General features: G+C 43.3%; 1 protein-coding gene across 2 annotated transcripts in view; it reads left to right on the top strand.

Annotated features, from left to right (window-relative positions):
- SORL1 (sortilin related receptor 1) overlaps window positions 1-26969 on the top strand; it is a 170602-nt gene that overhangs the window by 132315 nt on the left and 11318 nt on the right. For both annotated transcript variants that reach the window (XM_037841759.1, XM_037841758.1), the window contains exons 33-45: window positions 7861-7992; window positions 8615-8741; window positions 8882-9051; window positions 9948-10060; window positions 10303-10407; window positions 11216-11288; window positions 14882-14964; window positions 16200-16296; window positions 18407-18591; window positions 21720-21839; window positions 22709-22873; window positions 23936-24110; window positions 25176-25282. In XM_037841759.1, the coding sequence (XP_037697687.1) occupies window positions 7861-7992; window positions 8615-8741; window positions 8882-9051; window positions 9948-10060; window positions 10303-10407; window positions 11216-11288; window positions 14882-14964; window positions 16200-16296; window positions 18407-18591; window positions 21720-21839; window positions 22709-22873; window positions 23936-24110; window positions 25176-25282 (1652 nt within the window). The remainder of the gene's footprint in view (window positions 1-7860; window positions 7993-8614; window positions 8742-8881; window positions 9052-9947; window positions 10061-10302; window positions 10408-11215; window positions 11289-14881; window positions 14965-16199; window positions 16297-18406; window positions 18592-21719; window positions 21840-22708; window positions 22874-23935; window positions 24111-25175; window positions 25283-26969) is intronic.

Consider the following 26969-nt stretch of genomic DNA (forward strand, 5'->3'; position numbering starts at 1 on the left):
TCTTTCGCATGAAAACTCATCAGTTGTTAAAGCATTCTGTCCCTCTATCCCTTTATCTTTTCCTCTCTAGAAAAATATCTGTGGATCCTTTATCAATTCTTCTGGTGCATCTTGGCTGTTCTCATGTGAGCATTCTGTAGTTTATCTACCTTCATCTCAAAGCATGATACACAGAAGAGGATTCAGGTTGAAATCAGGATTCCCTGGCCAATTTTTTTTTTTAATATATGTATATTTTTATTGAGATTGTTCACATACCATACAACTATCCAAAGATACAAAGTGTACAATCAGTTGCCCATGGTACCATCATACAGCTGTGCATCCATCACCACAGTTAATTTTTTTTTTAATTTTTAGGACATTTTCTTTACTCCAGAAAAGAAATAAAGACAAAAAAGGAAACTCAAATCCTCCCATACCCCTAACCACGCCCCCCCTCCATTATTGATTCAGTTTTGGTATAGTACATTTGTTATTGTTGATGAAAGAATGTTAAAATACTACTAACTGTAGTATATAGTTTGCAATAGGTATGTATTTTTTTCCTATATGCCTCTCTATTATTAACTTCTAGTTATAATGTCATACATTGTTCTAGTTTGTGAGAGAGATTTCTCATATTTGAATAGTTAATCATGGATATTATCCACCACAGGATTCACTGTTTTATACATTCCTGTCTTTTAACCTCCAACTTTCCTTCTGGTGACATATGTGACTCTGAGCTTACCCTTTCCACCACCTTCACACACCTATCTGCACTGTTAGTTATTCTCACAACATGCTACCATCACCCCTGTTCATTTCCAAATGTTTAAGTTCACCCTAGTTGAATATTCTGCTCATAATAAGCAAACACTTCCCATTCTTTAGCCTCATTTTATATCCTAGTAACTTATATTTCGTGTCTTTGAGTTTACATATTATAATTAGTTCTTATCAGTGAGACCCTGCAATATTTGCCGTTATGTGTCTGTCTTATTTCACTCAATATAGTGCCCTCAAGGTTTCTTCATCAACCGATTTCTTTTTAGATGGTTTTGTTCACACACCATACATTCCATTCTAAGTAAACAATCGTTGGTTCGCCATATAGTCACGTATTTACGTATTTAGCCCCATTGCCACTATCTATATAAGGACATCTCCATTTCTTCCACAAAGAAGAAGGAAGAGTCAAAGAAGGCAGAGAGACAAAAGAAAAAGAAAAGAGAGGGAGAGAAAACAAAACAAAACAAAAAAAACTTGATAGCTAGAAAGCAATAAAAGGAAAGATAGCGTTCACCCAAAGTAGAATAAAGAGTCAGACAACATCACCAATGCCAGGAGTCCCATACCCTTCCCCTATTCCCCACCCCCTCATATGCACTTAGCTTTGGTATATTGCCTTTGTTATATTAAAGGAAGCATAATACAATGTTTCTGTAAATTATATTCTCTAGTTTGCATTGATTGTATTTTCCCTCCAATCATACCCTATTTTTAACATCTTGCAATGTTGACATTCATTTGTTCTACATCATGAAAAAACTTTTGTACCTTTTATTACAATCATTGAGCACCCTAGATTTCCCTGAGTTACGCAGTCCAAGTCTTTATCCTTCGTCTTTTGTTTTGGTGTCCCAGATGGTCCCAACCTTCCTCTTTCAACCATACTCACAGTCATCTTTGTTCAATGTACTTACATTGCTGTGCTGTTATCTCCCAAAATTGTTTTCCAAACTCTCACTCCTGTCTTTTTCTTTCTGTCTGCAGTGCTTCCTTTAGTGTTTCCTATAGAGCAGGTATCTTGTTCACAAACTCTGTCATTGTCTGTTTGTTAGAGAATATTTTAAGCTCTCCCTCATATTTGAAGGATAGTTTTGCTGGCTGTAGGATTCTTGGTTGGTGGTTTTTCTCTTTCAGTATCTTAGATATATGACCCCCACTTCCTTTTTGCCTCCATGGTTTCTATTGAGAAATCCACACATAGTCTTATCAAGTTTCCTTTGTATGTGATGGATTGCTTTTCTCTTGCTGCTTTCAGGATTCTCTCTTTATCTTTGACATTTGATAATCTGATTATTAACTGTCTTGGCGTAGGCCTATTCAGATCTATTCTGTTTGGGGTAAGCTGTGCTTCTTGGATCCATAATTTTATGTCTTCCATAAAAGATGGGAAATTTTCGTTGATTATTTCCTCTATTATTACTTCTGTCCCTTTTCCCCTCTCTTCTCCTTCTGGGACACAAATGACACATACATTCTTGTTTTTTGTTTTGTCCTTAAGTTCCCAGAGATGTTGCTTGTGTTTTCCCATTCTTTTCTCTATCTGTTCTTTTGTGTGTAGGCTTTCAGGTGCCTTGTTCTCCAGTTCCTTAGTGTTTTCTTCTGCCTCTTGAGATCTGCTGTTGTATGTCTCCAGTGTGTCTTTCATCTCTTGTGTTGTGCCCTTCATTTCCTTAGATTATGCCAGTTGGTTTTTCGAACTTTCAATTTCTTCCTTATGTACGCCCAGTGTTTTCATTGTACGGTTCATCTCTTTTGCCATATCTTTCCTAAACTTTTTGAATTGACTTATTATTAATTGTTTCAATTCCTGTATCTCAGTTGAAGTGTAAGTTTGTTCCTTTGACTTGGCCATAACTTCGTTTTTCTTAGTGTAGGTTGTAGTTTTCTGTTGTCTAGGCATCTGGTTTCCTTGGTTACCCCAATCAGGTTTTCCCAGACCAAAACGGGCTCCGGTCCCAGAAGGAAGAACTGTTCAGTATCCAGTTTCCCTGAGAGTGTGTCTTAGAAAATTGGTACACCCTGTCAGGTCTTGGGTCAGTTGTGCTTTTCTGCCCAGCAGGTGGTGCCTGTCAGCCTGTAACTCCAGACTGGTGTAAGGAGGTGTGGCCCATGGCTGTTTTCTCCCAGACTCTGGGGTCTGGTTCTGAATGGAAGGTGGGTAGTAGAGATGGGCCCCACCTCTTTTCTCTTAGGGAAGATAGACCCCCTAGGGAGAGGTCATTAGCATTTGAATAGACTCTGCCTGTGCTGTCTCCACCCTTGTCTGAGTCAGAGCGCTGGGAACTGAAAATTGCTGAGGCTTTCTCCACTGAGACGAAACAGAAACATAAAGTCCCCTTCAGGGCCAGTCCTTGGCCACCCTCCGGTTCTCCAAGGTCAGTCATCACCCAAAGCCTCTGAGTATTGGGGATTCATAGCTAGTAGTGAGCAGTCCACGCTTGTTAATTAAAACCCCAGTTGGAGCTCAGCTGAGCTATATTCACTTGCTTGGAGAGAGCTGCTCTCTGGCTCCATGAGGCTTTGCAGCTCAGGCTGTGGGGGGAGGAGGCTCTTGGCTTGGATCTGCAGTTTTTACTTACAGATTTTATGCTGCAATCTCAGGCATTCCTCCCAATTCAGGTTGGTGTATGATGAGTGAATGGTCACGTTTGTCCCCCCACAGCTATTCCGGATTATTTACTAGTTGTTGCTGGTTGTTTATTAGTTGTTCCAGGGGGACTAACTAGCTTCCACTCCTCTCTATGCCTCTGTCTTAGATTCCTCCCTGACCAATTTTGATGATCTGTGTGGCACTTGTAAAAAGTGCCCATGCCCAGTTCCATGTTTCTTGTTCAGTAACTTTGGGGCAGGTCTTTAGGAATCCAGGTCTTTAGAATCTAGTTTTAGGACTCTTAAGAGTCCCTGCTGTGGATTCTTTACTCTCAAATTACTATAATGGTTTAGTGATCTCTTTGGAAATTTCTTTCAGTGTTGATATCCTGAGAATGTAACTTTTGTGGTCTGGTTAAATAAATTTATTTAATCCATTTTAGATTAAGGGGTTTTAGCCTGGAATTCATGCCTGGGTCATAATATTGAAATGAAATTGTATTGTTATTGCATGGAAAAACTAGGTGAACATGCCCATGGCATTGGGGAGCAAGAGCTAGGAAGGGGTTAGGGCCTAGTTTCAGTGGAGAAATTATAGTTTGAATGCAGAAGACCAAGGCATGATCCCCAATATAGGATCTGGGCAAATACAGAGGTCAGAATGTGTATTAGTTTTTTCTGTCTGTCCATTGGTAATATCAAAGCACCACAAACTTAGTGATTTAGAATAACATTCACTTAGCCAAACAGACACCTGTACGCTGATATTCATAGCAGCATTACTTACAATAGCCAAAAGAAGGAAGCAACTCAAGTGCCATCGATAGAGAAATGACTAAACAAAATGTGGCCTATCCGTACAATGGATTATTATTCAGCCACAAAAAGGCATGAGGTTCTGATGCACACTACAACACAGATGAACGTTGAAGACATCACACTGAGTGAAATAAACTAGACACAAAAGGAAAATAATGTATGTTTCTGCTTATATGAAATATTTAGACCAAGCAGAGTCATAGAGACAAAAAGTAGATGGGAGGTTACCAGTGTTGGACGGAGGGGAAGTGAGGAGTTACTGCGTAATGGTTATTTCTCTTTGGGGTGATGAAAAAGATTTGGAAATGGATGGTGGTGATGGTAGCACAGCACTGTAATTGTAACTAATGTCACTGAATTGTACACTTAAAATAGTTAAAATGGCAAGTCTTATGTTACACCCGTGCTACCACAATTAAAAAAAACGACATGTATTTATGATCTTAACCACCTAAAGATCAGAAGCCTTACACGGGTCCCCTGGAGCTATAATCACGGTGTCTGCAGGGCTGCATGCCTTTAGTAGGCTCTGGCGAGGAGCTGCTTCCATGCCTTCTCCAGCTTCTAAAGACTGCTCATATTGTGGCTCCTTTTCTCTATTTTTGAAGCCAGCAATGTTGCATCTCTCTGATCCTTCTTTTGTCTTCACATTTTTCTTTCTTCATATTTTTCTTTCCTGACCATAGCTGAGAAAGTTTCTCTGTTTTTAGGAACGCCTATGATTAGATTGGATATACCTGTATAACCCAGGATACTCTCTCTGTTTTTTTTTAATGCAATTTTATTGCAATATATTCATACACCATATAGTCATCCAAAATGTACAACGGTTGTTCACAGCACCATCATATAGTTGTGTCCCTACTACCTGAATCAATTTTTGAACATTTTCATTACTTCAAAAAATAAGAATAAAAATAAATGTAAAAAAGAACACCCAAAACATCCCAACCCCCACCCCCACCATTCATCTACTCCTTGTCCCCATTTTTCCACTCATCTATCCATACACTGGATAAAGGAGTGTGAGCCCCAAGGTTTTCACAATCCCACGGTCACACCATATAATCTACGTAGCTATATGATTGTCTTCAAGAATCAAGGATACTGGATTGCAGTTCAACAGTTTCAGATATTTCCTACTAGCTATTCTAATAAACTAAAAACTAAAAAGGGTTATCTATGTAATGCATAAGAGTTACCCCCAGAATAACCTCTCGACTCCATTTGAAATCTCTCAGCCACTGAAACTTTGTTTCATTTCTCTTCCCCCTTTTGGTCCAAGAAGGCTTTCTCAATCCTCCAATGCTGGGTCCAGGGAGTCATGTCCCATGTTGCCAGGGAGATTTACATGCCTGGGAGTCAGGTCCAACGTAGGAGGGAGGGCAGTGAGTTTACCTGCCAAGTTGGCTAAGAGAGAGAGGCCACAAATGTTGGCCATCTGAGCAACAAAAGATGCCCTCTGAGGGAGACTCTTAGGCACGATCATGAGTAGGCTTAGCCTCTCGTTTGCAGTAACAAGCTTCATAAGCGCAAGCCTCAAGATTGAGCACTTGACGTCCCACAATGGTAGTCTCCAATGCTTATGAGAATATCAGGAATTCCCTGGCTAGGGAAGTTTAATGTTTCCACATTTTACCCTAGTCCCTCAAGGGGGCTTTGTAAATACTTTTTATTGTCTGCCCAAATTATTCTGGGATGTATCAGGGCTTCACACTAACTGTACAAACTAACCAGATCTCACTCCCTCCCTACTCAAGGTTCCCTGTCATTATGGTGTTTGAGTAAAGTGACCTTACACATTAAATTATTTGGTGTGCTACAAAAAATATAGATTTTTTCACCAAATAAATATCTCTTCCTTTGGTCCCACACAGAAGCTGAAGTTTTAAAACACAGTTAATATTATCCTCTACCCTTTAGTCTGATCTACCCCGAGCTCAACCAAGTCCATTTCGTTCCTATCTCTAGTCGAAGTCTGATCTCCTTTTCAGCCTCTTTAGCAGTGGATTCATGGGACGATGCTGGCACTCACAGCTGCTGAACTCTGGCTCTGAGTCCCAGGCACTACACATACACCCAAAGCTCCAGGGACCCACCAGGTTACACACAAACAGCTCAGCATCTCAGAATTAGAAATAGCTGTTACAATCATGAATAGATGTGACTGCTGTAAGAGCTTACCATCTAGGAACCTTTGCCATAAGCCTTCCCTTGAAACCCAGGCCCCCAGATTCAGTTCTCAGAGTTTGCACATTATTGTTAGTCCATAATAGTGAAGCGTTAGAATGTTTGTTTTTTCATTTCTGACTTATTTCTCTCAACATACTGTCCTCAAGGTCCAGTCACCTAGTGCATATCTCACAACTTCATTCCTTGTTGCCGCTGCTCAGTATTCCTTTGTATGTATACGCCACAGTTCACCATCAGTCGATGTACCCTTAGGCCACCTCCATCCATTGCAAATCTGTAATGTGGCTGCCACAAACAACAGTGTGTGAATGTCCACTCATGTCCCTGCTCTCAGTTCCTCCAAGTATACAACCAATAACTGGGCTGCAGGGCCATATAGCTTACTTAGCTTCAGGATACTCTCTTCATCTCGAGATCCCTAACTTAATCACACCTGAAATCCCTTTTGCTGTAGGTAAAACATAGGTAACATATGGACAGATTCCAGGGATTAAGGACATGGACGGCCTTGGTTTCGACCAGCAAGGTTAATTTTAGACCCTCCTCGTTGGTGGGTTTGATTTCTGGTGTAGCCCTTTCCTTGCAGCTGTCATCCTTGGGCAGGATGAGCTCAGGGACTGGGCAGGCAGGAGGGAGGCTGTGTGATGAACTCTTGACACACCCGCACCTGGGCCGGGCCAGAGTGGCCTGTGTCAGCAGGTTTGGCTTCTTTTAGCCATTCCCTTTTTTCTCTCTTTTAGGATCATTAGAAATTATAGTGTCATAACTTCTTATCTAGATCCCCTAACCAATGCAGTTTAAATCTACTTTCAGAACTGAGGAGAGCATCAAACCATGGTTAATAACCCAGCCATAGAATTGCATAACTCTGTTACTTCCCAATGCTTTTTATTTGCATCATCCTATTTTATGTAAAAATGCTTTGAAAACCTATACAATTAAAAGTACTAACATAAAGGAGGCAAAGCCGTTATCATCTAGCTATTATGTTTTACTCAAACCAGAGATCACTGGCAAGGTAAGCTGCAAAATACAAGTGGTCATAGAATAAGTGGTGATACTGTTAGCTAATAGCTACAATTTGTTGATTCATGCTGTGAGTCGGGCACTTTTCCAGGTGCTTGATCTCATTACTGACATAATGGTGATGGAATTGTTACCTCAGTTTTATATAGGGGAGCTGAACTTTGGAGATACTAAGCGATTTGTTCAAGCTCACCCAGAGCAAGGATTTGAACCCAGGTCTGTTTAACCCAAAGCTCTTACTCTTCCTGAAGGCAGATTCCAAACTGTTAATGTTCAGTGTGATGATATAAAGTTCCAGCCTAGATTCTCCCCTGCCTCATTCCAGAGGTGTATTTAAAGCAGAGCTGGTTAGTTCTGAGAAGTCAAACCACCTTTCCTAAGCACGTGTGAAGGCTGGTGTCCCCGCTTTTTTGACCTGGTCTCTCCCCTGTGGGTTTACAAAGGTTCCTTGTGTTTCAGCCACACACAGCACCTTGACCTGCATGAGCAGGGAGTTCAAGTGTGAGGACGGCGAGACCTGCATCGTCCTGTCTGAGCGCTGTGACGGCTTCCTGGACTGCTCGGATGAGAGTGACGAGCGGGCCTGCAGCGGTGAGTTCCGGGCTCTGCTCTGGTCAGCCTGGGCTGGGTCTTCCGTTTACCTCTCCTGTAAAGGGGCCTCCGGCTAGAACCTTTTGTCCCTTTTCCTCAATCTAAAACAAAACCGATCTGTTCCCTATTTCAGTGCGAGTGAGGTGAGGTTGGCTCGACTCGGGTGTAACTCACAGCTAACCTCATTCCTGTTAGCGAAAGGCTGGTCTTAGATTTGTTTTAAATGGACTTCCCATCCCTGGTTGGCACACCATCACCCTCACAGAGCCCCAGGCTTTGTGGCCAAGTTCACCGAGTCCCTTCTGTCTGGAGGTGACTTAGTAATGTATCCTGCCATGACATTGTCCTTGGACTTAGCATTCCCGTTGAGAAACAGATGTCAAGTGCTGCAGGCAGGAAGGAGGTGAAATGCAAGGAAAAGTGTGACAAGAAATTTAGGAGACCCCAAGAGAACCTTATGCAGGGAGACCTCAACTATATTTTCTTTTAAGATGATGTTTGTGTCCTCCTGACAGTCTGGATCACTAGTTGTTCTGCCTAAAAGCAGGGTCCTCTTGGGTCCTTTGAAATCTAAGTATTTGCAAGATATAACTTCTTTCACTTTCCCCCTTTGTCTGCCTAGATGACTTAACTGTGTACAAAGTGCAGAATCTTCGGTGGACAGCCGACTTCTCTGGGGACGTAACCTTGACCTGGACGCGGCCCAAAAAAATGCCCTCTGCCTCTTGTGTCTATAACACCTACTACAGGTGGGTCACGTCTCTGCTGTCAGAGAAGTTGATATCTTTCATGCCATTGGATATTCCATTAACTCTCTCGTGGTGTGCAGGGTGTGGCTCCATCACCCTGTGCTGCTTCTTTGGGATAATGTCTTTATTCTCTTGGCCAGGGTGGTTGGAGATGGCATCTGGAAGGCTCTGGAGACACACAGCAATAAAACCAACACTATCTTAAGAATCTTGAAACCAGACACCACGTACCAGGTTAAAGTACAGGTCCAGTGTCTCAGCAAAGTGTACAACAGCAATGACTTTGTGACCCTGAGAACTCCAGAGGGCTGTAAGTGTCATGGTTTATGTTTACAGTGTAGATGAGACCTTATGTGGGGTCTCCAAGGATGCTTGGAAGTGTGGGAACAGAGTCCCTTATATGTACTGTAGTTCTTTTTCTATTTAGTTCTGTGGTCTTGACCGAGTTTTTAAAGATTGAGTCTCCTTATTATGTCAGATGATGATCTTGTATTTTAAGATGTTAATTTCAGATGCTCCGCAACCATTGTCTTCATTTTCATTCCTCATCTCATTTCTGCCTCCTTCTTTCCTTCTCTAGGTTCTTCCCAATACTTGGTATTTATGAGCTCATCATCATGGATATATAAGACATGCCTAGGAAGTATTGTGCTTAAGTTTTTATGAAACATTCCAAAACCCATGTGTCCAAGAGAGTTTCCTGCTTCCTCCCCTCTTCAAAGTAGTTGGCTTGGGGTGATTATCTGCTTACTCTAGTTTTTCCACTGCCTGAAATGTTTTGTGAACTCTTCATTTGCTACTACCATCAGAACGTATAGAACTAATTTTTGAGATATCCCGATTTATTCATTTTCAATCCACAGATATTAATTGAACAGCTACTATAGCTCAGGTATTATGTTGGGTCAGACCCACCTCCTGGCCTTGAGGGTCTTATGGGACCCTGTTGTTGACAGATAGCTATCCATCTTTTGTGGGCTGTCAACATCAATAAATACTCTCTGCAGTCAAAATGAAGTTTGACTATAAAGTATTGTAACTGGTTTTCTTGTGTGGTTTTTGACCTGCCTCTGGAGATTATCACGAAAGAGATGATCATGTTCATTTGGTTATAGAAGATCCAATGCCGTCTCATATGTGCTTAGGAGAATTCCTTCAGTGGCCCAGGGTGCTGATGGTTTTAACCCTGGGGTGACTCTTTTCTAGTGCCAGACGCTCCTCAAAATCTCCAGCTGGCACTCCAAAGGGAAGCTGAAGGGGTGATTGTGGGCCACTGGTCCCCTCCAGCCCACACCCATGGCCTCATCCGAGAGTATATTGTGAGTATCTCCCAGGAGCTGGCTGGGGGTACCAGGGGAGGAGGAGATTTCTGGGCGTGTTAGGGCAGAGTGGTGTTATGTGTGAATAGGAGCAGATTTGGTGCAACTTTGTAAGAGATGGCCCTTCCACCAGAACAGTCCACACCGCACCTTCCCCGCTCTCCTTGTACCTCCTCATAAGGGATTAGGGTTCCCCTGGCCTTTGGTTGCCTTTTACTAATATTTTTTTCTCCTCACTTTAGGTAGAATACAGCAGGAGTGATTCCAAGGTGTGGGCTTCCCAGAGGGCTGCTAGTAACTTTACCGAAATAAAGAACTTGTTGGTCAATGCTCTATATACTGTCAGAGTGAGTATTTATGTCCATTTTAGCCATCTGGGTGGTTTTAGAGCTTAGCAATGTGGTTGTCATTTCATGAGTAATCCATGTGTGCCTTTATCTGGTGCACATTAGTAGTCTGCAAAATACCCAACTCTTTGCTGTCATGGTTTTCTTTCAGTCTCTTAAATTGATGCCACAAAGAACTTAAAATCAGACTTACTCAGATAACCAAGAACTTATAGTAAAGCAACTTTTACCTCCTTTTAACCCAGATATTCTGCTAGTTTCCCAGCATCTGTACTTTTGTACCCATCTCTTTTCTGCTTATCTTTAGCTGCAGTAGATATAGCAGAGCCATGATAAGTGGCATGTATAAAATGATATTGTGGGTTCTTATTAAAGACATTATTGCTATTTTTTTAGCAGAAAGGAGATAGATACTGTGCAAGACAAATTTGTTGAGACAATCAGATGCACATGCCAGAGACTCCCTTACCCTGATAATTTTTTCAATTCCTTTCTTCATATATTTGTGTGTTTGTGTGTGTATATAGATACACACTTATACACATACCTGCTCCTTAGACAAACCTTGACATCTCTCAAACCAGAGCAATTTCATTATCATAGCATTTTCATAATCCCCTTTACCCAGGTTCCTTTCATTTGTCTCTTTTCCCTCTCATTTCAGTTGCTGAGGCTTCTGAATATCCTGGCTCACCCCCGTTTTCTTCTACCCTCATTGCCAAAGCCTCAGCCCTTTAGTTCATTTGGAATCCTTGCTGTATGGTAGATTGACTTTCTTTGCTACTAACTCTCACTCTGATTTGAAAAGGTGGCTGCGGTGACTAGTCGTGGAATAGGAAACTGGAGCGATTGTAAATCCATTACCACTATGAAAGGAAAAGGTAAATGATTACAGCATTTGCAATTTAAAGAAGATAGAAATCCTTTGGAAGTAACTTTAGTGTAACTGGAAAATGGAGAAGCAGAGATTAGAAAACTTCCCGTGACCCCCTTTTCCCAGCACGTGCACATTTCTGGGTGTCTCCGTAGTGCTTTGGATACCAAGTCTTTGGGGTGACTGTGGGATATGTTCCTCCTTTGGGAGCTGAGCATTTCTTATAACACAAAATATAAAAGGATTTCCAAAGGCCGGTGTGTCCATCCCTTTGTTCTCATGCAGTACAGTATTCATGATTGCCAAACAGGAGTCCTTCCTTCTCGGTAGAGATAAAGCTGACCTCATGCATGTTCATTCATCGACGGTGTTTTTAACAAAGCAGCTGTGCTGGCACTTATTGCTTCTCCCGCCGGCACTGACAAATCCTGCATAGATGGTTGTTTTGGGCACTCGAGCTGATATCAGTAATCCCTGGTTGTGTTCCAAAGTCTAGGCACTCTGGGGTGCTCACTGCTTGCAGTACTTTAGCTCATTGAATTGGAATCCTCATGACAACTATGAGAACAGTAAATAAGGAAACAGAGAGAAGTCATGTCATATGCTGCAGATCACACAATCAGTAGGTGGCAGAACTGGGTTTGGGACCAAAGCCTGGCTCTTTTATTTTATTTTATTTTTTTCTTTTTAAATTAAATTCAGTTTTATTGAGATATGTTCACATACCATATAATCATCCGTGGTGTACAATCAGCTGTTCATAGTACCATCATATAGTTATGCATTCATCACTCCAATCTATTTTTGAACATTTTCCTTGCACCAGAAAGCATAAGAATAAGAATAAAAAATAAGAGTAAAAAAGAACACCCAAATCACCCCCCCATCTCAACCTATTTTTCATTTAGTTTTTGTCCCCATTTTTCTACTCAACCATCCATACACTGGATAAAGGGAGTGTTATTCACAAGGCTTTCACAATCACACTGTCACCCCTTGTAAGCTACATGGTTATACAATCGTCTTCAAGAGACAAGGCTACTGGGTTGGAGTTTGGTAGTTTCAGGTATTTACTTCTAGCTATTCCAATACATTAAAACCTAAAAAGGGTTATCTGTATAGTGTGTAAGAATGTCCATCAGAATAACCTCTTGACTCCATTGAAACTTGATTTCGTTTCATTTCACATCCCCCTTTTGGTCAAGAAGATGTTCTCAATCCCACGATGCCAGGTCCAGATTCATCCCCCGGGAGACATATCCTGCATTGCCAGGGAGACTTACACCCCTGGGAGTCGGGTCCCATGTAGCAGGGAGGGCAGCGAGTTCACCCACCCAGTTGCCAGAGCCTGGCTCTTAACCACATGTTCCACTGCTTCCCTCTGAGCTGAGACAGCTGCTCCATGGACTGCCCTGCTTACCATGGGGGGCTGGCTCTGTCTTAACCAGGGCAGAGAATTTCCTCCATCTATTTGTCCCCACTTTACAACTGGTGTCTAGTAAAGATCTGGGAAGAAGGGAAATAATGAAATAGTTGATGAATGAAGTGAAGTAATCAAGCAACTAAGGTGAAGGGTTTTGGCACAGTTTGGGAGATGGAGTGCAACGTGTCTTCTGAGTGGTTTTCCCTTACCTTAGCCTTTGAACGTGGTGCTTTTATTTCTGGACTTGAGGGTATTAAAATCAGAGGAGCACTGTGGCAGAAAATATGATTGGGGATTTGATTTGAACCTGAGGCCTGTAAGAAATGGGCTCTGGGACAGGGAGAGCCCCTGTCTGGTTGCCTCCGACATCGAGAGTCATTGGAGCCAGGGCAGGAGGCAGTCGGACGTAGTGCTGGTCATTCTTTGGAGCAAGAATATCTGGGGGTGTTCGAGAAAGCTGGCTGAATTCGCATTCCCTTAGAGTTTTTATTATTTTTTTTAAATCATTTCCCTCTACAAAATGAGGCTCAAAACCCACTGACTATATATGCTGACAAAAGAAGGGAGGTTGGAAGTTCAGCAGAAATTCTGTATCTTGAATTCTCTACACACATGCCACACCTGCACCTGAAAATGTCAGTGGGAGGTGGTTTCTCTTAAACTTTTATATGATTTTGGTGACTTCTGGCTCCATGCATGTTTTTGTTAGGCTACTGCAGAGGACACCTGTGTGTTGCGTTTAAAGTATTTGTTGTGAGTTGCCTGTGACTTCGTATCTGTAATAGCATAAGAAGAGGACTGGGGCAAAAACAGCAGTGCTGTCAGCCAGAAGCACCAAATTTATTAGTTAACTCGGTGGATATATAGTCCCGGTGAGAGAACCCACCATTTATTGAACACTTTTTGTGTACCAAGCCCTTTGCTTGTTTTGCATAAATTGATGTCTTGTAATCCTTGCAGACTCTATGAGATAAGTATTATTATTCTCATTTTGCAGCTGAAGCAGCTGGGGTTTGGGAAGGACTGTGACTTGTCCCCAGGTCCCCGGGATTTTAATTCAGGTCTGTTTTACAATAGCACCTGTGCCACTTCTGCCCTGAGTCAGCTGCCTGAAACTTCCAACATCCTGTCTTCTTTTGGTTACTTCACTTTCCATAGCCCAATTTTGTTACATGGTTGATGGAAACAAATCTGGCTTCTCCAGATTTTGACATATTCTCTTTTGCCCCCACATTTAGCCAACTCCTTTAAGTCTTTTGCTTATCTGTATTGGGAGCATATATGCTGAGGAGTCTAATGTATAAGTTGCCACTTAAATATTATCTGCTGATAGTATTTGTCCCATAGAGCCCTTTTAGATTATGCCAGGCAGTGTACTGTCAGCTTGCTTGTAGACAGACTTTCAAAGCAACAAGTGGGATGTCGTTACTTGAACAGAAAGGGATCTTTTCCTTCTGCTACTTTCTCCTTAGCCCCTCAATTCTCAGTTTGGGTTCAGGTCTTTATGAGAAAGCCAAATGCTTTAATATTTCTTTAATCTGCCATGTGAGGGAATATGGGACTTTGTCAGAAGGGGAGAGAGAGGGAACGGGAACCATTTTTGAGTGCTAGACGCTTTTATCATTATTTTAGTTCATTTTCAAAGCTCTGTGATGTGTGAATAATATCTTTATGCTCAGTAGGAATAAATACCTTGCCCCAGGTTACAAAGCTGCTAAATGTCAAATTAGGAGCTTGAACTCAAGCTTCAGGTTCCAGAGACCACTTTTTTTTTTCCCATTTTGTCACATGCCAGCAAATGATTTGTGATTTATACTTCTGCCAACTGCTGGGACATTGTTTGGCCATTAAAGAGCCGTCTCTGGGCCCCTGCACGTTTAAGAACCAAGCTGGGGCTGCACCATTTGGGGCATTTTCATACTGGAACTTTTCTGCCCAGATTCATTGCCAGAATAGCGACTGAGTCAAGAGTTACATGTTTACCAGGCAACTGTGGATTCCACCTCAGCTTCAGGGAAACCGTGGTAAAAGAGATAGATGGGTGAAGTCTGCCAAAGAAATGCCCTTTCTTCCCAAACTGAAAGGTGGCTTTGTCTGTTGACTTACAAAGCTATTAAGCCTTGCCTTCCTCACTTTTCATCACGTGTTTTTGTTTTTTAATTCTCTTTTGTTTTTAGCGATCCCACCACCAGATATCCACATTGACAGCTACAGTGAAAATTCTCTCAGCTTTACCCTGACCATGGATAGTGACATCAAGGTAATGGGGAAATTTCAGATGAGCAGTGGGTGAGGCTTTACCTTGTATGGGAACTGGTACAACATAGTACAGTGAGATTATGAAAAATTAATGGCTTGATCTGGTGAAGCTGAGTTACCGTAACTAGGTTGGTGCCTTCCCCCAAGGAGAACAACTTGAGTCTTCACATGTAATTATTCTGCCTCAGCCTGGTGCCTTTTTTTTTTTTAAAGCTTATAATTAAATGGTTCACAGCTACAGTGCAAATAAAGAGTTGGTGTTAACAGAATATGTACGCCCTGTAATTTTCAGCTTTATTGGATTTCCTGGTGCTAACTGCTCATGCGGAGGTTCCCACAGTGGGAGAGCAACCTTCTCCTGAGAGGCTCAGCCTTGGAAACCTACACCTTATACTGACTGTCTAGCCCCCTCTCCCAGCTGCCACTGTCCCCTCTCCTCGGCCACCTGCCTTGCCGACTTCACCAGAGTTCTCAGTGTCCATGTGGTTTCTCACAGCGAGAGGCCATCTTCCAGAGTGTTCTTGGTTGTTTTGTTCTTCCTTGTATCCCCCAGAGCCCTAGTACTGACCCAAACACTGCCTTATTGAATTCCCTTTGCTGAACTACGACCTAATCTCATGTGTCCAGCTTCAGAGAGGGATGATGCAAGATGATGCCTCGTGTGGCCCTTATCAAAAGTCTTTGGTGTTGCAAATGTTTTGTTTATTTCCCTGCATCTAAAGATCTTTAGACTGGATCCTTCTGTGAGCTCAGGCCTTGGGAAAGTGATCTTTCCTGATATAGGGATATATTTGCTCCTGTTGGACAATGAGCACTTAATAACCTTCCTTCGTTTTGCCCCCGTGGAAGGAAAACCAAAGCTAAGATGTATCCTTAATTACAATGACTGTAGCTCTTGTCGCACCTAATTATCTTTTCAGCTTTTCCCCTTTCTGCCTCTATTAATTGGTCCATGTCCTTTTATTCTGCTTTTTTTTTTGTTTTATTGAATTTGTATTTTGTGTTATAAACAGTCTTATGTTTGTTTTTAGCAGGAGGTGGAGTACAACTAAATATTACTTAATGATTGCACAAACTGAACTAGTTTAAAAATTGAAAGAAACCACCTGTCTGTTGTAAGAAATGAGATGTCTAAGGGCAGCACAGAAAAGGGGTGCTTCCTCAGCCCTGCCTTTGTCACCAGGTGCCCTGTGACTGTGCAGCTGTTCACGTAACATGTGTTTTGGCTCTTGGCAGGTGAATAGCTATGTGGTGAACCTCTTCTGGGCCTTTGACACCCACAAACAGGAAAAGAGAACCTTGACCTTCCGAGGGAGCACACTGTCACATGAAGGTAACACGTCGGAGCTAGTGAGTGTGTGAGTGGGAAGGGGTGAGGAAGAGACTGAGTCTTCCTGGGCATGACAGCTGCGGTGGTGCTGGGAAGGGTGGTGATCTCTTCTCTGGAGGTCATCTGGATGGAAGATTCTTACCTCTTGGCCCTGGTATAAATGTTAGCTCCTGACTCTAGGTAGAGGGATCCACTCAGTGGCTTCCCAAGGCCCCATGTAGCCTGATGGATCTTCATGGAAGTCAGCGCTAAAAAGGGGAGGGAAATTAGAAAGGGGCCAGATTAACCCTCTCCAGGTGCTTTTAGGGTTCCTGGATTTAGTTACTTGTCCCTCTTTTCTGGTCTTGTTTGTTCCTGCTTTGTTCTTAAGGGCTAGCACATGGCCTGGTGCATAATTGGTGTTCAGTAAATATCTAGTAAATGAATGTATGTACAAACAGACCAAGGAAGGACGTGATCCAGTTCTTATCTCTGGGCAAATACTGAGCCTCGATGGACGTTCTCAAATCTGAAAAAGCACTGAGGAAAGGATATTCATTTATTTCCAAAACCAAATCTTTGATGGCAAAGGTGGCCTTTAATGTTGAAAATGACACCAGAGCTTTTTCCTTGCCCCCTTTTCTAGCCTGGGTTGGGTTATATTTTCTTATTAACTCGTTAGTGCTTGTACAGCTTGCAAAGGACTTTCAATTATGTTTTGAGTCAATCCTTGTTATAGCCTTATGAAATATAAACTGTATATGTTCTATCATTATCTTTTGGGGTATTCTTGAAATGAAAGGTAGATTAAGTAACTTGCCCAAGGAGGATGTGTGAAAGTAAACACAACATTGAACACCTACTGTGTGTAAGCACTTACCTAGCATTCTGCATATCCTGTTAGATGTAACTCCAGTAGAAACACTGTGGGGTATGCTCATTTTACAGATGAGAAACCAAGGTTCAGAAGTTAAGCAATTCCCTTAGAAGGTGGCAGAGCCACCTCTTTCTAATTCCAAAGCCTATGACCTCATTGTCCTAGTGTCGCACCAGTAGAAATTGGCAGGGTTAGGAGCCAAAGTCCAGTTCTCAGTAGCTATTGCCTGAAACATAGCACGGGCCAGCTCAGTGCCAAGCATCATGCCAAGACTTTACAAGCATTTTCTTTTTTAATTCTTGCAACAGCCTGATGCTATAAGTGTTCTTATTTTCTCCATTTTACCAACAAGGAAAAAGACTTGGAGACATTAAGTGCTTGCCATAGCTGTGAACCACAAAGCATAGAGTCAGGCTTTGAACCCAAGGCTTTCTGATTGCAAAGACCATCCCCTTAACGTATCCTCTCCTTTGTTGGCTGCATTTTTAGTTTTTAATAACATTTACCCTAATTATAAAAGGAACACATAGGTTTATTACAGAATATTTGGAAAACACACAGATAAAGAAAATTAAAATATCCTAATAATTTCACTTCCCAGAGAAACCAGCTTTTCGTTTTGGAGCTCTAAGTTAGTAATTTTCTATGGATTGATCTCTTTGTATAATTTTTTATAAAATCAGAATAATACTATGTATAGTTTTATACCCTGCCAGTCTCACCTAAGGGAAAACTATGAGAATGTTCCCATATCGTTATATATTCTTGAAAACACCACTTTCAGCATCTGTGGAATGCACATGGTGGAGGTGGTTTAACTGTCACCCATCTCTGGACTGTCAGGGCATGTACATTATTTTTTTTTTAAATATAAGAAACACTTTGATGAACATCTTTGTTGTACACAGTTTTGAGCCCCTCTCTGATTTCATGGGAAACCTGGATTGATGGGTGTAAAGGTTTTCAAGGCTCTTGTTGCACAAGCCACGTGGCTCTCTGGAAGTGTTGTACTAATGTATATCCTTTGGTGGTAAATTGAAAAGAAATTACCCAGTGCCTGTCCTGTGTGTCATATGTAGCAGTCATCAAAGTACCTTGCCTGCACTTGTAAACTAGTGAAAGTCCTACAGCATATGGGACTCTGACATTGAGAGACTACATTCTACTTTTTTAAGATAGGGTGTATATATCAAGGCACAGATTCTTGACTAACCCCCTCGGCTTCCTCCTGGCATCTCCTTGTCCGTGTTTTCACAGTCGGCAATCTGACAGCTCATACATCCTACGAGCTTTCTGCCTGGGCCAAGACTGACATGGGGGATAGTCCTTTGGCGTTTGAGCATTTCATGACCAAAGGGACCCGCCCACCGGCTCCTAGCCTCAAAGCCAAGGCCATCAATCAGACTGCCGTGGAATGCACCTGGACTGGCCCCAGGAATGTGGTGAGTCGGCCGGGATGGGTGTTGCAAAGCAAGTGTGAACTCTCCCCCAGTGCTCACCGGCCGTCCCAGGGCTTTCTCCTCTGTTACTGCTTCTGCCTCCTCTCACCCCAAACACAAGCTGCCCTCTCAGTCGTTTCTGGATTATCTTCGAGAGGCACCTGGCATCCCAGCCCCGTTGTCCCATTCCACACCCTGAGGGACAGTACCCTGTGCTGTTTGCTGTGTAATAGATCTTGAGTGTGAAGAGGGTAGCATATTCCTGTGCTCGGGGACTGACCTTGGGTTATGGTCTTAGTGAGAAGTCTGCAGCAGTGACAACAAGTATGACAACACAGTTGTAAAGTGCCTTGTCCCCAGCTCCACCAGCTCCTTCTTATTTATGTGATCCCCCACGCCCACCCCAACTTGCCTTCTCAGACCAGGTGCTCCCAAACGAGCACCCCTCTTTCATTCCAGGGTCCAAATGCATTGGTACACAGCTCTTATTTAGAATTTGTGTGGGGCATTTTTTTGAGTCTGGCTTTTTACTTCCCATCGTCCCCAGCACGTATCTTCCTTAGCTTCTGGGTGGGCCTTCCCCCAGGCTCTTGGCATGTTCCATTTTCTTCCAGCATCTTTCCTTGGCTTATGCTGCTCTCTCCCTGGAGTCCTTCCCTCCTTCTGCTGTGCAACCAAATCCTACTCTGTCCCACCTGAACTCTTTCCTCTGTGAACTCCTAAAATTAATATGGTCTGTGCCATGCAGCATAACATTTCATTAGATACTACTTTATCCTATTTGATATTTTCTGTCTGTTGCTCTTATCTAACTGGTTTGTAAGTTCCTCGAGGGCATGGATTCTGTTCTGGGTTTTCAAATGGAGAGAGCATAGAACGAAGCACACAACTGGGGCTTAGTAAATCCTCAGTGATTGAAGTTTGGAAGAAATGGCCTGTGTCTTGTCTTCTGTGAGTTTCCCCTGCGCACATTCGGTTTAGAAGCGGTCTGTAGGGGAATAGCCATGGTTTACATGCAGTTGTCTAAGATCAAAGGTGAAGAAGGAGGGAGAAGTTAGATGTGCCAAGCACAATGCAAAACTTTTATACACGTTCTCCCAATTAATCCTTTCATGACTTCTATGGGATAAATATTCCTACTTTACCAGTGAGGAAGCCAGGCCTCAGAGAGGCTAAGTAACTTGCCAAAGTTGAAGTTCTAGTGAAACACTAGACTGTGAATTTGCACTCAGGTCTGGCTAGCTTAGCTCATATATGCTTAACTTTGCATACCCCATTTGTGTAGTTCTGATTCTGAGGCAGAGACTGTGATGAGAAGAGTCAGAGTGAACCCCAGGCTCCCTGGGGTAGACTTTGCTCACAGGGGCCTTTCTCCCTGTGTATTTACCCATGCAGGGCATGACCACCATGAACACAGTGTTATTTAAAGAACGGGGGGCATTATTTTATTTTAGGGTCTCTGATTGTGTATGAACTTGGAGAATTCCCATTGTCTGTGCCTCATCCTTGCTAATAAAACTGGTATACTCATGTGAGAGAGAGCAGATGAGAATACCAACAAGAAGCTCTTAGCTCCTACCCCTGTTTCATTCCCGAGGACTTTGGCATCTCACTTGCGCTTTTCCCTCCATCTTGGTAACTGCCATCGTCGGGGCCTCTTCAGCGTCCATGTCGGGGGGCCCTCCTGAAACCTGCCCCCTTGGTTAACTCAGACCCCTCTCCTTGCCATAGCCACTCCATCTGCGCTGCCGCATTGTCCCACCCCCTGCTTTTTGCAGCTTCCTGATTCCCCGATTCCCATTCCATTTGTGTTTGCCTCTTGACTTTCCTCTCTCCTCACCTCCTCCCAGTTTATCAGGGCTTCTGGTCCTGTTTTCCCACCCATGCTCTCCCCTCTGGCTGCTGAGCACGCAGGGGCAGATTCACGCCACTGTCTGGGACTTGGGTATCATTTGCATGTCGCCCGTCCCCTCTTTCTCCATTCCCACAATTCTTCCAGATTTGTACAGTCTTACCTGCTCATATTCTCTTGGAGAAAATGCTCTTTGATTCTTCCTTGGAAATAAAGTTTCCTCACCTCCTTACCCTCCTGTTACAGACTCCCTCAGCTTTCACCCTCCTGCTACAAGCTCCTTCAAATACCTACTTCCCTGCTTTCGACTCTCCCGGTTCCCCATGTGTGTTGGTTATTACTAAGAATGGCTGCATATACCAGAGGAACCTAGAGTAAAATTGGTTCCACAATGTTCATTTCCCCCTGAATTAAAAGATGGTTGGAGTTCAGCAGTCCAGCGCTTCTGCAGCAGCAGCGTGTTCTGATCTGGGGCCTGGGCTCTGCCATCTTCAGCACATGGCATCCAAATTCAAGATCACCTCATGGTCCAGGAGGAGCCACAACCATTATCTGTATCCCAGGCAGTAGGGAGGAAGGAAGAAGGACTTGCCAAATTTTTAATGAACTGCTATAGAGGCCCCACATCACGCTTGTGCTTACATGTCAGTGGCCTGAACTCCATCCTGTGGCCTCTTCTAACTTCATGGGAGGCGAGAAATGTAGACCTTTTCCAGGTGGCAGTTCTCATTAAAAGCCAGAGTTCTACTAAGGAAGAAAGAGAGAATGAGTATCTGCAGGAGCTCTAGCAGTGTCTGCCATCTGCCCTCCCTCCATATGCTTCCTGAGCTCTCCACACTCACTCCAAACTCTCCCAGCTTCCCACCACCATCAGCACCTCCGCTCAGCCCCCCACATCCAGACTGCCCACTGCTGGAGCTGCCCCTCCCTTTTTGGTCACCCCCTCTTTTCCCTGACTCACAGTACAGTCTTCTAGTATAGCACCTAGTGCTCTATATTTGTATCTTTTCATTTATGTCTCTTTTTCTTCTCTTCCTATCACTCTCCAAAAATGAGCTCTTTGAGGACAGAGACCACATCATATTTCTCTTTGTAGCTGCCAATGTGGCACCTAGCCACAACGAGCCTTGTCTGTAAATGCCCAAATGAACACATTTTGAATGAAAACGTCTCTCTGAGCTCCTTCAAAGTGGTTCCCTGGGTCTTAAATTAGGATTTCGAGAGAATGAGGTTATTGGCCAGTGAGCTGAGGTTGTTTTCCGTTCTCTGCTTTTACCAGGTCTATGGTATTTTCTATGCTACCTCCTTTCTCGACCTCTATCGCAACCCCAAGAGCTTCAGGACGTCATTGCACAACCAAACAGTCATCGTCGGTAGGGACGAGCAGTATTTGTTTCTGGTGAGTTTCTCTGACATACAGTTTCAGTGTTTCAAGTGATGCCTAATTTCTGAATTACCGAGCTCAGACCCAGGAGGTGAGGAGCTGGAGGCTGGCCTGGGACCCAGCCTCTTATGTGTGACCAGAGCAAAGCTCCTCCACTTCATGAGTATCAGGTTCCTGTTTGAAACACAGCACAAGCGGCCGCTGAAGCAACTGCAGCTCCGTATGGACAATTAATAATTGGGGGATTGGGTCCCAGGAATGGATAAATCAAAGGCACTTGTAGGATTCCACTTCTACGAACTTAGCTGTCATACTTTTACATGTGTGCAAAGATACGTGTAAAAAGATGTTTGGCACATTAGTGCGTGTGACAGCAAAAGATTCGGAACACCTTAAATGTCTATCAGGAGAGGACTGGTTAGAAATATTATGGCTAATCCAAAGAAATACAAAAACTTCACAAGTACTGCAATAGAAAAGCTCTAAGTTTTGCTATTAAATGAAAGAAGCAAAAAGCATAATAGTATGGGTACTGCTTTCTAATTTGTGTAAAAAAAGATAAAGAAAAATAGACTATACTTACGCACATGCAAATATATGTATATTTATGTGTATTTACATACATACACCCATATATCTGTGCTTGTAGACACATAAGACATTTCTGGAAGGAAGCCAAGAAAGTGTTACCTGTAGTACCTATGGGAAAATGGATTAGAGATCTGGGGTAGGTAGGGAATTATTGTTTTTATCTTTTTGTACTGATTACAACTACTGATTGTTATTGGGTGCATGTGTCACTGTTTTGTTGAACAATTAGTCTAGTAAAGGTTGTCCAAAGTCCACGTGCTGTTTATTTTCCTGGGTGTGTTCTTGGGCTGTAGGTTCGAGTGGTGGTGCCCTATCTGGGGCCATCCTCCGACTACGTTGTGGTGAAGATGATCCCGGACAGCAGGCTTCCACCCCGCCACCTGCATGCCGTACGTACGGGCAAAACCTCAGCTGTCATCAAGTGGGAATCACCATACGATTCTCCTGACGAGGACTTGGTGAGTGGGCCAGCCAGGGAGGCAGTCTTGCTACTCTTGGGATGGATAAGGGGGTTCTATAATAGCGTAAGAAACATGTTCCTAGTGTTTGGAGCTCAGCAGAGGTCTGTTCCCCATTTCTGCCTGGTCTTGATGGCACTTCTCCACTATGCCTGGCTGCCATTTTGGTTTGTCCTTCCCTCCCCTCTGCCGTCTCTCTGACCCTATGAAACAGGGATTGGCATACCATGGCCTGCAGGCCCTATCCAGCCTGTCACTTGCTTTTAGAAATAAAGTTTTATTGGAACCAAGCCACACCATTTGTTTATGTATCGTCTATGATTGCTTTCATGGTACAAAGAGCAGAGTTGAGTAGATTCATTGGAGACCATCTGAGCTGCAAAGCCTAAAATAGTTGCTGTCAGGCCCCTTAAAAAAAAAGTTTGCTGACCCCTGCTCTATAAGAAGGGTCTTTGAGCCTAGAAAATGCCTAGAAAATGGTCTCCCTTTTCCATTGTTCCAGGTTCCCTTGACATCTGCCCATCCCCCCATCCCACCTGCTCCCGGGCCTCAGAGGTGGTTGGTTTTAAATGCATGATTGCTCTGGTGAATGAGAAAACTCTCAACTGTCTTCTTCCTGATGATTGAGTTTGCTATACCTGTTGCATGGCTTTATTTTCTTCTTGCCCATATACGTAAGAATCACCCTGGGAGAAAGAAAATATAACATTCATTTTCTCTCCACTGACAGCATCCCTGAACTGTTGCAGTGATGGAGACACAGAAGTTGGGTTTTGAATTTGGATTTTTCTTTGTCTGCTTTGACCTACCTGCTGTTGTCATAATAAATGTATTTTTTTGGATTTAAATGATAATTGTTTGTACAATTCTGGGAATGATCATTTATTATGAAGTCGGGCCTAGCCACCCTAAGGCCTTCCAAAGGACGCAGCCAGACTTTGGGGCTCAAAATGTTGTTGCTGTAGCTCACAGCCACTGATATTATATTGCCCCCTACTGAACTACAAAGAGTAAACAATGCAAACTGTCTGGTGATCACTGCAATGACTTTTCTTATTCTAGTTATATGCAGTTGCGGTTAAAGATCTAATTAGAAAGACCGATAGGATCTACAAGGTAAAATCCCGCAACAGTACGGTGGAGTACGCCGTTAACAAGCTGGAACCTGGAGGGAAATACCACGTCATTGTCCAGCTGGGGAACATGAGCAAAGAGTCCAGCATCAAACTTACCACAGGTGAGCGGGAGGGAGCAGAGAGAGAGGCCTTTTCACCCGGCACGCATCCCTGTGGCAGCCGGGATGGCTCTAGATACGTGCTTTCTATCAGGAAGTGCGGAGGATGAGCGAGCTCCACCCTCTGGAATCCACGCTGGGGCAGGACAGGGGTGGGGTTCCCGTAGTCTAGGCCGCAGTGAGGTGGCCGGGGCACTGTGGGCTGGGGAGCAGCTATTGTTTCCCAGATTCTCAAAGTCTCTTTCAGTCACTTCTCCTCTAGCTGGTTTTGACATTTCTAGGGGACCAAAGGAGGAATGCCCAAGAGAGTGAGGCAGTGAAATTGAGTGAGTACTTGCCGCTAAGGCCGAGTGTTACATCTGGGGACCTCTTCTGAAGGCACGGTTGTTCCTTGTGGCATTAGGACGTGCAGAAATGGAGAGGGACCAAAACTGGCCGTAGACTAAATGGGGCTTGCTGCCAGCACAGGACTGGCTTGGCCATCAGGCTCAAGGTTCAGAGAACAGGTAGCAAGCTCAGTTATTTGGACAGTAGCAGACAGTCTCAGGAGATTCAGTCATGGCAGCTCAGTTCTATTTGGGCAACGGGAGCAGTGGGCCTGGAGCGTACTCAAATGCTGTCCAGTGCTCTGGCTTTAGGGAAGTTCCTTAGCCCTTCACTGAGGCTCCTGAGGCCCCGAGGACAGGACTAAGGGAACCAGAAAGTGGTCCAGAACCAGAGCAGGGTCCAGGAAGATGCAGGCGTACGAAGGAGGCTTTGGAACCATGGTCCCAACCTTCACTTTCTTTCCCCCCATCCCCAGCCCATTTGATTTTGGCCATCTTTCAGTCCATAGGCTTCCAAACTTGATACCATCCAAATTTCTTGGCTAAAGGTATTGTAACAGGAACAGAAGTGGTGCCTGTTAAAGAGTATCAGCCACATCCTAGGCCCTATACCAAGCAGTATATAGATTGTTTTATTTTTTCCTTAACCCAGCCCCTCAAACATTATTATTTCTCTTCCTTTACCAAACAAGAGAATGGAAGTTATCTGCTAACTGCATCCTGTTTCACTTTTAATTTTCAGTTTCATTATCAGCACCCGATGCCTTAAAAATCATAACAGAAAATGACCACGTTCTTCTGTTTTGGAAAAGTCTAGCTTTAAAGGAAAAGCTTTTTAATGAAAGCAGGGTAAGTCCCTTCGTCATTCTTGATGACTTTGGAAATCTAATTGAATGCTATTTTAGAGATGAGCCCCCTCCCAGCACGCCTGCACTGATAGAGGGAAAAAAAAAAGAAAGAAAAAGAAAGGGAACTAAGAATAGGGAAGGAAGTGAACTTGAGAATTAAAGGGCCATTTTTCTGAGGGATTGCTAATTAGTGAAATGTTTATACTGCCCATTAAAGATGAGAATCTCTGCACTCAGCACTTCACAATCCTGAACTTGTCTTCCCCTGAAAGAAAGGGAAATGAACTGGAGCCCTCATTAGTTCCTGAAGCTGGGCTGGGGCTCAACATCGGAACCAGGAGCCCCATCTTTCCCAAACCTCTGAGGGGCAGGTGGTGGCTTCAGTGTGGGGGAGCAGACTGGCACTGTAAACCTGCCACTCCACCAGTTTCTTCTGTTCTAGAGAAATAGGAACAGGAAGTACCTGAGGATACCGTACTCATTTGGCGTAACAAAAACGCCTGTTCTGTTGTTTTTTTATTTATTATAGGCAAATCACAGCCAATTACTTTATTCACAACAGGAGATATGGGGAAAGGAACCGAGACCCAGGAGTAGATTGGCCTGATTTACAGCAAAGCATTAGCTAAACAGAAGCACAGTGGATGAACTATACCTGGAAGTATAGTGCAGACAAACAGCCCTACAGCTCTAGTCGCAGGATAATACCCAAAACAAAGCTTAACTAAAATTTTAGAATTCTCACGATTCTCACAACTATGACATCTAAATGGTTTATATTCTTAAATATAAAGAGAACAATCAAATCAATTCAAAGCCAGTAATTTAAACAACAGAGACTAAGCACTTTCGTGTTAAATTGGCAAAGGTTTTTTCTAGGGGTGTGGAGAATTCCCAGTATTGGCGATAGTTGAGATAATATTCTGGGAATATAAATTGGCTCAACTTCTGAAAGGGAAGACTCTTTGGTAATATGTATCAGAAACCTTAAAAGTGTTCATACTCTTGGACCCAACAATTCTTCTAGGAATTTAAACTTGGGAGTTAATGTGGATAAAGAATTTACATACAAGGCTATTGAGGGCAGCATAATTTATGATAGCAAGAAATAGGAAATTACCTACATGCCCCATAGTAGGGGCCTGGTTAAATTATGATGGTTGATGTTTGTATAATTTAACTTTTTTCTTTATACCTTTATGTATTTTGCAAATGTTCTACACTGAATATATATTAGATAGAAAATAATAAATTCTTGTTTATCTGAAACAAGGCAGGGATGGGATTCCAAGCAAGTGGACCGGGAGGCCCGGTTTGGCAGCCCGTTGACACCCAGGGGAGCCTTCCTGGGGGTTGAGGCTGGGTTTGCAAGCCAGTGTTCCATTTCTTGGGAAGGGTCCTGGAATAAGCATAACTTGTGCTTCTTCCCTCCCCTTGACTTTGTTGGGAGCTCAGAGAATAGGACAGGTTAATGGAAAGGGGACAAAGAGCAAGATTATGAACTGGAGCCCAGTATGTGGCTGGGAGATGAGGCCTGAAGTCTGGTTCTTTAGGGGGGATGGGGGGAGCTGGCAGTGGTAGCCTTGACTCTGGAATGCCTGGGGATCAGCAGAGAAGTGTGGGTGTCTCCCTCGATCCCAGCCAGCACCCTGGGTCCAGGCTGTCCCGAGAGGAACTTAGCACAGGAG

This window comes from Choloepus didactylus, chromosome 6 (assembly GCF_015220235.1).
Source record: "Choloepus didactylus isolate mChoDid1 chromosome 6, mChoDid1.pri, whole genome shotgun sequence".
Taxonomy (NCBI): Eukaryota; Metazoa; Chordata; class Mammalia; order Pilosa; family Megalonychidae; genus Choloepus; species Choloepus didactylus.